Source organism: Drosophila rhopaloa, unplaced genomic scaffold (genome assembly GCF_018152115.1).
Source record: "Drosophila rhopaloa isolate 14029-0021.01 unplaced genomic scaffold, ASM1815211v1 contig_3, whole genome shotgun sequence".
NCBI lineage: Eukaryota > Metazoa > Arthropoda > Insecta > Diptera > Drosophilidae > Drosophila > Drosophila rhopaloa.
In genome coordinates, this window is record NW_025335123.1 from 3,458,758 (window position 1) to 3,471,284 (window position 12,527).

General features: G+C 39.1%; 1 protein-coding gene across 1 annotated transcript in view; it reads right to left on the reverse strand.

Moving 5' to 3' along the window:
- LOC108038657 overlaps window positions 1-12,527 on the reverse strand; it is a 51,531-nt gene that overhangs the window by 10,465 nt on the left and 28,539 nt on the right. Inside the window, exons 3-5 of the mRNA XM_044461097.1 lie at window positions 7,730-7,927; window positions 7,509-7,629; window positions 4,139-4,286 (exon numbers count right to left, since the gene is read on the reverse strand). Coding sequence (XP_044317032.1) covers window positions 4,139-4,286; window positions 7,509-7,629; window positions 7,730-7,927 — 467 coding nt within the window. The remainder of the gene's footprint in view (window positions 1-4,138; window positions 4,287-7,508; window positions 7,630-7,729; window positions 7,928-12,527) is intronic.

The window sequence follows — 12,527 nt, forward strand, 5'->3', positions numbered from 1 at the left end:
GAAAGTGATAGTGACAGTGACAGTAATGAAAGTGAAGGTAATCTTGGAAAGATGGAGAGATGCAAGACGGGAGGGAACACGGAGTACTTACAGATGAGCAATTAACAGCCATGGAGATCGAGCACAACAACGGGAGGGATCGGGTGGAGGCGAAGAGACAGGGAGCCCAGTGTTGGGAAAGGTCGAACCAAGGTCGAACCTCCATAGCTCGTACGATCGCTCCTATAGTGCCGATTTCTCAATGTCATGTTAAGGTGCTGGTTTGCAATCTGTCAGAGGAAGTTAAATGGAAGTCAAATTGTAGGGTACTACAATTCGTTCTATTAATGAGTCTTATTTGTTAAAGCTGTTACGAAACTACTTCCGACACAGCACTTTAACTTTATATCAAATCTTGGCCTGACATTGAGAAATGGGCCCCTACTTGAACTCTTCAGGCTTCTAAGTTTTTAGGGGATTCAAGCTATGGAACTTCAACTGGTCTTTTTTATATCTAGGTAAAATAGCAGGTGGTTACACAATTTTCAATGTTCAATAAACATTATATGTTAAATAGGATCAGATTTAAGAAAAGTGGGAGTATAAATTCCATCATAGAACCTACAAAACCAAATACAAAACCGTGTAACATGATGCTTCAAACATAAAACTCCATTGTACCTAAATACGCGAGTGTTTCCCAACACTGACAGGGACATTTAAAATACAGAAACAAGCACAGAGATAAAGAGAGACAGAGAGAGAGGGAAAGAGGGAGAGAGAGAAAACAAGCCACAATACCAAGAAAAATCGCAAAACGAAACGGAGTAGAACGGAATAGTATGGAAGGGAAACTGAAACCGTAACGGAAACGGAAACGGAAATGGAAGGGAGCACGATCACGAGCAGCAACAGGATAACGACACCAATAGCGTGGCCGATCTGATACATCCGATACATTCACATTCGAAAGTCGAACTCGAACTCGAACTCGAACTCGGACCTCGACGTCCACTTGCCACATTCCACATTCACAATCAGAATTATTGCCTGATGTACCTTGGTCCGTGCACATACAGGCACAGCAGCCGCGGCAGCAGATATTTGCGACCCACCTGGCCAGCGGAATGGTATAGGGGCGCCTAATCTTGGGGGCCTCGGTTCGTGATAGCTCGTCGTCGGTCAGGAGCTCTATGGGATTGGATAGGGGGCGATACGAACGATACGGGATGAGGGGCGTGCGATCATGATTGGGGTATAAGTTATATGTGGTCCACATTCACCCAGGCGTACAGTGCGTCTCATAACACTTTAATAGTTACATTAATATTACACCAAAAACCATTAAGAAAATATAATTAAAGAATATTGTATGATATATTGACAACTTTTTTGATAAATGTTTAATAAGAGAAGTAAAAAAATGTGATGTGATAATCAGAACATCTGATTTCCAGTTTTTTTTAAAATGTTGGGACTCGTTCGATTCCTTATATTAAAAAAAAAAAGAATTTTAATGTTTCGTCGTATTTACGTCCATTAGAATTGTATATGTTAAGCAGCCTTGATATTTTGAATACTCCACCCTAAAAAAGTTCTAATTAACAAAGATTTGTGCGCTTAAGCCTGCTGACTTTACTTATTATCTTGAACCGTGTAATTTAAATGCTGCCTTGCAATAATTTTCAGTTTAAGCTGGCACGTAAATTGAAATAATTACCCAGACTGCTTTTATGGTGATTAAAATTTGTGAAAATGTTCACTGTCTTTCTCTGATCTCCTAACAATAATAAATGGGCCGAATTTCCAAAAATTGATTTGACCGTGCCTCTGCTTCTGAATTACTGAACAATGCAATACAAATTAAAATAGTACATTAGTGGGTCAAAAAGAAAACCTTACCCTCACCGTTTAATATTGTAGAATTAAAAAACTATTGTTTAATCACAGGCAACGGCACGTATGAGTGATATCTGAAAATTTCCATTTAAAATTGAGCGTTCTAGAGTACAAGCATTCAACAAGTTTTCAGTCCAAATTTCGCGAGCTCTAAGTTAAATAAAATTCAAAGTAATATTTCAAAATGTGTTCTAGCACAACAATCGGTTGGCAATCGCAACAACTTTATTTATACTAAATACTCAATGTTATTCAACACATTCGTGCTCCTATTCTTGGGCAGGCAATCTGTTCCGATGCGCTTACTCATCCCGTCAATAAATTTGCCAGTTCTTCTGGTAAATTGTGAAACGCACGGCTTCCGTTGGCCGTTGTCTTCGACCTTCGACCTTTGTCCTGCTGGCGATGCGGGGAATACTGGAGGATACTGCACAAGCGAGTGATTGTGGAGGCACAGAGGCATCAGCAGCAGGACCTGGCCAATCCCCCCTTCCCCCCCACCTAGTTTCCGGATGTCCTGCGTGAGTTGCCGGGGGCAACCGCAGAAGGAGCTTTGCATGCCAGATCCAACAATTGCACGATTGCCTGGAGACACAGGCGTTGGCCATGGGATGAAATCAGGAATCGGGAATGGGGAACGGGGAATCGGGGAATCGGGGAGGATAATTCTGGACCAAATCCCGTTTGGCCGGCGCCGTTGGCCAAGTCGCACAGTTTCATTTAACAGGATATTGGATGGCCCAGCCACAGTGCGTATATCGTGGCCCAAATAAAGTGAAGAAAACACAGAATCACGGACATATTTCGTACGACCTCGGGCGCCACGGAGCGACTAAAATAATATCAACAGAATCTCAATCTGGATCTGAATCTGAACCTTATCCGAATCCTGTGAAAGCGTTTAATATTGATTTTATAATACCCTTGCATTATGTTTGTGGCAAATCAGGCTTGCTATCCTGATCATTATACTTTAAGTACAAAAAAAAAACAAGTTCTTTTCAATTATAATAATATTCTTTTCAATAATAATTATTTCGTATAAAACGAAACTTGAAGATACTAAAGGTGGCAAAAAGACTATTTAAATTTAAACTGCAAGGGTATTCGTATTTTGGCTTGCCCATGATTACTTTCTTGTTCTTCCCTGTTTTTTATAAACTTTTTTGGTCCACTTTCAGAACACCCCCATTGAAAAACAAAACAAAGCCGAAAAACAAAAAACAAAAACCACAAGAAAAAAGAGCCCCAAGGAATCGTAACGAAAATCAATCACAAATCCCCCTCGTGCTGACGTCAGCGAATGATTCGATGGGCGCAGATTGAAGGGGGCGTGTCCGCTGGCGCACAGATGGATATTTATACACATATAATTGAGCCGAGTTGATTGTTACAGTCGAAGTCGCCACTGGGTTCAGTTGGTGACGACGTTTCGATCTTTGACGGCACATGAATGGGTTTGATTTGGAATGGTGGGTTGAAGGTGATGGGTGCTGGTGGGTGGTGGGTGGTGGGTGGCGATGGGTGGTGGGGAATGCCAGCAATGCGGGTGAGTGCTTCAGGTGGAGGCCTGATGTCCGTCTGTGACCCAGTCCCAAAACAATCCGCTCTAGACTGTCCCCAAATAGAAGGGCAACTTAAAGTTGGCCCAATAACTTAAGCCTTGGAATGACTGCCCTGTTTTATTTTAGTCACTTAGTTACTCTTTTCCTATTATATATTTGTTAACTTATTTACACATCATTGATTTTCTTCTTCACTTTAACTGGATGGTGACCTCATACTCTAGATGTTATAACTAGGGATAAAACAAATCTGTGCTTAAATAACATTATTATTTAAATAATAATAATATAAATAAAACAGTTTTTTATTAGTTAAAATAAAGCATTACGCATTATGTAGACTATTTATACCTTTCAAAACTACTACGAAGTTGTAAAATATTATTTAATGTTGCAGCATGGCACAAAAATAAATGCTTTAGAATTTAATACCCTATTTGTATGTAATTTATAAATAATAAAACAAAAATGGTAGCTTTTTTTGGAAACAGTCCGATTATAATCATATTTGTTATATACTTGCTTACAACAATAAACTTTTCGTCTATGATCAAATGCTGGTTCTATATAACTTCAAGGCTCTACTTCTATTGCTCCTATTTCATGAAATAAATATTTGGGCATTTCTTGTCCCTCTGACTATATCCTAACCATACTGGGGAATCCCCCGTGGGATCGGGGGTCGCAGGACTTACCGATGAAGCAGCGGACATCGTAGCTGGTGCCGATCGGAGCTCCGTAGTACCGCTTGGCCGGAACCAACTGGACACTGGGGGGGGCGTAGGAGGAGAGCGAGAGGGTGAAGGGGTGGGCGCCATCTCCCAGGCGCTTCATCAGGGCTTCCTGCAAGGGGGAAAATAAATGCGGCTTAGTGTTTCGATTGAAGTTGAAACTCGAGGCCCAAATCAGCATAATTACACAGAGCCGGAATATGTTAATTTATTTATTATTTTCTTATTGCGGCGCAAACAAAACCATTGACTGCGATTTTTTATGTTGCTGCTTCTGTGTTTTCGGCCAGCATTTCATTTGCATTTTATTAAGCCCATCTACATACAACTGTGTATGTACACTAGAGTGGACCTTCACTGGGAATAGCTTGTAAGAAGAAAACCTGGATATTTTCAAGATTTATGCTAATCCCTCTGCAACAGTTTCTGAACAAAAACCATGTTAAGTGTCAACAATATTTTAAATATTAAACTTTTAATACGGTTATTCAGCAGAAAACTTCATTTTGATTTGCCTTCCCATTAAAACACATTTTCACTCGGAATAATGGTTAACCCAAATGTATATTTTTATAAAAACATACATATATCTAGGTAAATATAATCGTTGGCACGTGTATTCTCGGGTTGCCGGGTCAACGAAAGCCACGTCCTTCGGACTTTCGTTGTACCAGATTCTCACAGTGAACAGCAAGCCACAAAAGTAAAAAGGTGCTTTATCTGTCGGATAGAGTAAGAATTTATGAAAGAAAACATGACCTAGTGGTCTTAGGTTTTAGCTTTCCAATGCAGTTTTAAATATATAATGACATTTAATTAAACTTTTCATAGAACTCCAAAGCAATTAAGATGTTCAATTTTCAGTTAATATTTGTTGTGTTCCTTTTTCCCAAACAAAGTATTTAATTCACAAGAAGAGAAGCAAGCCAAAGTTATTAAGCAATTGCTGTTATATGAAGTAGTATTATTAATTTGCTACACGATTTTTTTATAAATTTATTGAACATTCCTTTGACAGCTTTATGATATAGTCGTTTAATATTTGAATATTAAAATTGTAAAAACAACGAGGCTGTAAAGATTTTCCAATTATGTTCGTTTTAAATTTTCCGTACTTTTCGTATATTTTTCTCAGTGTACTATTCAATCTTTACAAGCCCCTTCTCATTTTTCTCGTCTGTTTGCTAAGGCCTATTTTTGGCCGGATTTTCTTTATCTTTGCGGGCTCTTGTCGTTCGGCAAGTTATTAAAATCAAATTTATTTAATTATGCGTGCGCCTGTGTGTGTTAGTCCCTGTATGTGTGTGTGTGTGTGGGTGTGTGTGTAAGGACCCTTAAAGAATACGGTTGCCTGCGAGTCCATTATGACGAAGTGGAGCGAGAAAACCCATTGGCTAACCGAATTTGCTCGGGAGTGAGTTGTCGGAAATGGGATGGCAAAAAAAATAAATTATTCCATGTCAAATTTAATAAAAATGCGAAAAGTTGAGTTTGAAATTTTCGGTCAGCTTCCCTCGTTTTTTCCACCTTCGCTCTTTTGTCTTTCGGCCATGGTCCAAACCATTTAAACCCCGTGCAAGGACCTAAAACAATGCACAAAGAATTTGAAGAGGCAACGGCAAACATTTGTTTGGCTTTTAGTTAAATGAAATTGATTTTCAATTGGTTTAAGTGCAACCGCTCGAAGGCAGGAAGATTCCGGGGGACAGCAACACCCATCACATTCGATACACATAATACACATTTATATATGTATGCGCACCAGGGTGGTTCAACCAAAAAAAAAATGGACTCAAACCTTTTCATAAAAATTACTCATGCAATGCGTATGCCAGTTAAAATTCCAAGCAAACATTTTTTTTAATCTCTTGTTGATTTTGTTCATATAAAAATCACAATATGGAAAAACAGAAAAAATATATTTTTTTTTGAAAATTAAACGGTGGTCTAACAATTACACTTTTCAACTTTTCTTTATAAATCATAAAAAAAGGGTAACAATTATATTCAAATTTTAAAAGAATAACTGTGGCTTTTAAAAAAGAAAATCTTTTTTTTTGTTCGAAATTATGAAATATACATATGTATATGAGTATTATTATAAAAACAAAAAAAAATGTTACTGTCGGATCGAAAAATGTTGTTTTTCTCGGAATGGTTGTGTAATTTTTGTGTTGCTGAATAATGGTTTCAGTTAGTTATTTTAAAGTAAGTTATTTAAGGCAACACTGCGTATGAGTGATATACTTTAAAGCCAATGCGCATACCCTAAAGCGAATTTTTGTTCAACAAATATCTTCTGCTATTATAAGTGGATGGGAACTCGACCTCGAAATGTTTGATACAAACTCGGACCGCCCTAATGTACACATATTTGTATCCAGGGGCGCACGTGAGCTGTCGGTATCCGGACGGACAAACTTAACGTGCTGCTCATAAAAATCCAGGACTAGTGGCTCCGGGGTTGATCCCGCACGCCGAAGTTGCGTCTCGAGACAAAATCGTCAGTTCGTCATGAAGAAAGTTAAACATTGCCATTCGTGCAAGGCAAAATGGATAATAATAATGCTGAGTTATATTTAAAATGCGGGGTACTAAATAATCATACAAAGTTCCTCGGTAAAAGCAATAAAAACACGATTGATAAAGGTTATTAAATTGTTGTTTAAAGGCACAACAATTTTCTAATTTCCTTTTAACAGAAAGGCAATTTTAAAATTTGCTCTCGTTTTAATATTAATTAGTTTTTAGCTTAAGTTTTCAACTTTTGTCTACAGTGTACAATTAAATAACCTTTTTATTTATAAGACTCAAATTGACTTTATGCCTATACTCCTATTCAGAATCTCAGTGTTGTCTATTGGGGACCGAAAGCATTTTAAAAATGGTTGCACTTAAGACTTCCTTTTATCAGTTTTTAACTGACCCAATTTCAGCTCTTATCGTTGAATTCATCTGAGTTAAAATTTCGCGGGGAAGTGAAACTCCAACCGCAGTCCCCCTGAAATCCCATCCGCTCCCCAATCGGGCGACGCGAAGTCGAGGTGCCAAACGATGGCGTTGCAAGCCCCTGCAAGTTGTCCAATTATTTATGGTCCTTCGCGGGCGGATTGATGGGGTGGGTTCGAAGGATTGGGCTTTGGGTATTGGGGGGATCGCTGGCTTGTGGGCTGGGCAATCCGCAGCGTCATCAATTGTTAATGCCAAAGTTGGACAGCTCAGCTGAGGTCTAAGCCCCCCTTGCAAACTGCCGGTCAAGGGCTCGTCAGCAGATAGTAGCGGAATGTGTGGGGAGAGGGACGCTGGACTGCATAATTTCAATTTCCATGATTACCTGCAGAGGACTGAGCGACTCCGGCGTGGGCTCCTCGAGACGTGGCCAAATCTGGTGGAGAGACATGATGGCCTCGTTGCAGAATCGCAGACCCATAACCTCCTCGTCCTCGCGGCCGTAGCTGAAATCGGAATGGGAATCGTGGAGAGGACCATTGTTGACATTGAGCAGACACGGCGCAGTTTCAGTCTTAAAAAACAACTCCTCAGAGGCGGACTCACCGGAACGTTAGCGTCAGCTGGGCGTATACGCGATATCCCTGGATGGCCTTGGGGTCCACATAGACAATGCCGCGCAGGACGGACGGATTGTTGCCGGTGAGGGTGAGCTCCCGGGTCGGCAGATATAGGGTCAGCACACAGTTCGGCGAGGTCTTCTTGTAAACGCGCTGCGTGCCAAACTCATCTCTAAGAGTGGTTCTGGGGGAAAGGGGTAAAATACAGTGATTAGAGCAGCGATTTGCGCGAATCTTCAACGAAAAGGGTCAAATAAGGGCATCAAGTAACTCACTCGAACTTATTCATTGATTTCTTCACTTGAAGTACTTAAATCTTGTTCAATTTTATTCAGTTTGCATTCACTTCCTTGCCAATGATTTTCCATATTTTCCAAATTTCTTTATTTGTTTACTTGCAAAAGTTCAAAAAGTTCGAATGAATTACATTTTAAGAAACAAAGTTTAATAGTGCCAAAAGTAAAGCTAAATTCCAAAGTCAGGCCAATTATTCTAATTTGTTAAGAAATAATGTAAAGAATTTTTTAGAATTTTGAAAACTACAAAGAATAGTTTATGGTATATAAAGATCAATGAGAATTTGTGATTTGCAGTTTCTATAATGAAGTGTTAACGTGAGTATGGTGAGTATGATATGATGTAAGTTACGTAATATTACACCCTTACTATGAGCTCTATTATTACTTTACCCCTTATGAACTATTCATAGGAGATATTCAAAAGCTTAAAGTTGCATAAAATTGTATTTAAAGCACCATCGAAGCCATCTATATTCACAACGCACAAATTCATTTTATTTGTGGCTAATCTTAAACTAGTTGAACTTAATTGTAAATAAGTCGACTAATAGAAACTCGACATATGTATAGCATATGAAATACTATCCAAAGGATGCCTTCAGTTTAATGAAAGGAAAGCATTTATTATTTTTGTTTAGAGCTTATCTTTAATTAAAATGAACTCAGGATTACGTAAATCAAATACCAATTATCTACTTTTCAAGCCAAAGGTATTTGAATGCCTTAAACTGTATAAAGAGAATCATACATTAATTATATTTAGAATTTATCTAAGGTTAATGAACTTAAGTTTACAAAAATCTACGTAATATAAACTTGACATGCATTTATTTTTATCGTACAATTGGCACACAATGTGGTATCCAAGTATTCTGGATGCTGAGTTGATTTACCGAATGCATATTTATTTGGGTCTTATCTTAAATTAATGAACTTAAGCTTTCCCACTGCAAACGAACCTAACATGCACTTATTTTGATTGCACAATGGCCCTCAATTGGGCAAATGTGCAGTTCAAGAGTTATTAATCATTTGTGCAACATGCACCCAAGAAGTGGCAGGTTTCCCTCGATGACCACAACATGCCGCTCATTTATAGGCTCAGAAATTTAATTTCCCTTCCGCAGGGCTTTGTGACAGAAATTGGAATGCAGTCAGTTTGACGAATTATCCCTACCTTTGCCAAAGATGGAATAGGCCGGTGCAGATCCCTCCTCGATTTTCCAAACATTTTCCGGGGACACAATGTGGAATTTGGCCTGGGAGAACAATGAAATTGTCCCTTTTTTTGAAGACCACATAGTAGACCTTTTGGTCGACACAAGAGCAGCCAATGTACACTCATAAAAAATACTAATTGTTCCACTTAAATATGTGCAACTTAATACTTGAAAGGCATCAAAAGGAAACTTGTGATATTAATGTTATATTCCAAAAAACATAAAATATCGTGGGATTAAAAATGAAATTACAAAGTAGTTATTAAATTAATACTTATTACTGTTTACTGTCTGTAAGCATTGTTATTTTTTTGAGTGCAGTAGTTAACTGATAATTAATGATTCCAAATTAGTGCTTTCAAAAAACGCTCTTGAAAAGCATACTTCCGATTTTATTTCGAGTGCACACACGCGTTTATGCTGAGCTGGCTGTTAGAGACAGGTGGGCAATTAGCAGGTGCTGCATCTGACATCAGCAAACCAGAGTTCCCAGTCCCATTCGCATTGCGATTCCCTTTTCCAGTTGCAGTTCGAGTCCTTAGAACTGACTTAGCAACCAAATGCTAGCTCCCAAAAATATGCAATTAAATTCGCCGCTGTGCGAAATGAAGGGGACCACCGAGGACCAAAAAAGAGGTCCTGCAAAGGCTGTCTTTTGCCAAATGTTCGAAAGCTCCTTTAGCTTATTATTTTAATTAGAGTTATTCCTGATTATTTGCTCTGAAAACTTGAAGTGCCAAAGAAAAAATTAGTGTAATTTTTGTGCCAATTATTGTAGTCTAAATGCTTAATGCCATTCGGAAATTGTGAAAGTCTACTTGTTGGAAATTAAACATTTGGATTGCCTTCAAAGAACTGAGCACTTTTGACATACACCTGAGACAATTTTGCCTTCAGGGCACAAGTCTGTGAAGGTAGTGAAATTAATTCAAAATACTGGAGGTTATTCGGCGGCACACAGCGCACGAATGGAAGTATTTTCTTTTGGTGCAACAATGCCTCAAACGCCGGCTATTTGAGCTGACTTGAAAGACCGCAGTCTATCCAGCTAAGCGCATAGTTAAAATTTAATGAGAGAACGGATTCCCTAGGGTTTTTCCTCCGGCGACAGAGGTAAGAAAGGTGTGGTAATGGGGAAAGTTTCAGCTTACAGGGCCTTGCGGCTTTTCGCAGCTTCGCTCTAGATTCACTTGCGGTGTTCGGAAGCCAAATAAATCAACATTTCCTGCGAAATCAGCGAGTTTTTATGGGGCGGTTGGCCTGAATAAAACTGCAATCCTAGATGCCGAAGCACTGGGAACACACAATTTCCATTTTTGAATAATGGTCTCCGTCTGTTGCATATTACCAAAATAAAGGCTGTCAAAGACGAAATACGTTCGAAATAAGTTGTGTGCGCTAATGTGTAAGAAATCATTTCGCACACGATACTAATATCATTTTTCCAATTATTTTGCATTATTTCTGGTGTGGCACTCTTGAGTTTAAAACATGTGTTTTTGCATTCCGATCACATCATTATGAAATACATCTCATTTTTTTTGCTCTCTTTCGCGTTTTAATTCAATTTACACACGCTGTTAGGAAATGATTTCGCGACTATTTGCATAATTTTCAATAGATCTGATTTGGATTTAGTCTTGCATAAATTTATTAAATATAATGTTCAATTTAAAGGTGATGAATAAAAACCCAAATTATCTGTGTTCATGAAATCCCTTTAACCAAGTCATTTTATGTGTCCTTCAGACTTAAGGGCAAATTAATTAAAGGATATTAAAAAATATAGCAATGAATAAAAAGTGGCGAAAAATAGAAAAAAATGTTATTAAATAAATGAAATCGCGGCAGCCATTTGAAACGAATAACTAAATCTTTTGCCACTTGCATGATGGAATGTACTTGTTTTATAATTGGCATTTAAGTTGCATGCAATTCTAACATTGTTATTTTCGTATTATTTTCCGTTTTTTATCGTTTGCAACAGATGAATAAACAAAATCCGGCTTTCAGAAGAAGAGATTGGCGTAACGTTTGAGTTTGTATTTCATGGCAGATGTTAATCCGCTTACGGATTACTGCAACTGCATACAAACTTGGCAATTCAAATGTCCCGACGGAGTGGCACAGCTCTTTCATTAGCAACCGATTGCTGGAACCCCATTATTTATACTGCTATTAAAAGCTAATACCCTGCCCTTTTCCAACGAACATCCTGTTGACATTCGATTACTTGGAGGTGGATATGCCCGATGAAGATAGAGCGAAATGGCAGCAATGAATCTCAGTTTAATGACACGAACTTGGAAACCAATTCGCTGAAGGATCAATGAAGGGCCTTCTCCGATAAAAGTTGAGCTACCCGCCTGCAGATAATCCAAAGCTATGACAGCGGTTGATCGATGGGTTGGGGTTCTTCAAGGCAGATGGTGCTCTGAGCCTCCTGCAATCCACCTGCAGCCTCCCCATTGTGATGCAATTAGCGGCCAAGGTCACGGTCGATGGATAATGCAGAATGCAGGAAATCAAATCGGATTCGCAAGGGGCGTGGGCAAAAGAGCAAATGAATGAGCATGTCAACAGAAACAGCCAAGGTCGACCGCCTGCTCCACTCTGCTCCTTCCTTAATGGGCTTTACCACTTGATGCAGCTGTCCAGGAGCAGATCCCCAACCCCCTCACCCCTTAATTGCATTGCCATGTTGCCGACTGACCCTGAAGCCCGGGATTCACCGCCGCTGACCGGCCATCTAAGTGGGAATCGCTCTCCGCTAATTCGATTTATACACTTGTCAGCTGCGAGGATATCTCGCCCCAACTACATTATTCAGCCGCAATTTATCAGCCGCTGTTGGTTAGTAATTAATTCATTTTCCACGTGCCGTCGTGACTGATGGGGCGTTGAGCCACAGCGGATGTGTCAAATGTTAAGGGGCGACATTCGAATCCGTTCATTTCGCACAAACATGCAATTTGCCAAGTTAAAATCAGACTGATACGAAACGGACTGCAATTTTAATACCCATTCAGAGGGTATTCTAATTTTAATTAGAAGCTTTCAGTTCTTTGATCCGTTTTTATGTTTCCAATTACTAATTGCAAAAGGGTGACCCCAAACTGCAGTTTCAGCAACCATAACATAACCCGTTGTATCCGGTTTACAAAGGGACATGTTCTCTAAAAATTTGCATTCCAATTTGTCTTTCTACTATTGGTCATATTTCTACCAATGTTTATGTTAATCTGTTTTAAAGTTGGCTTGCAAA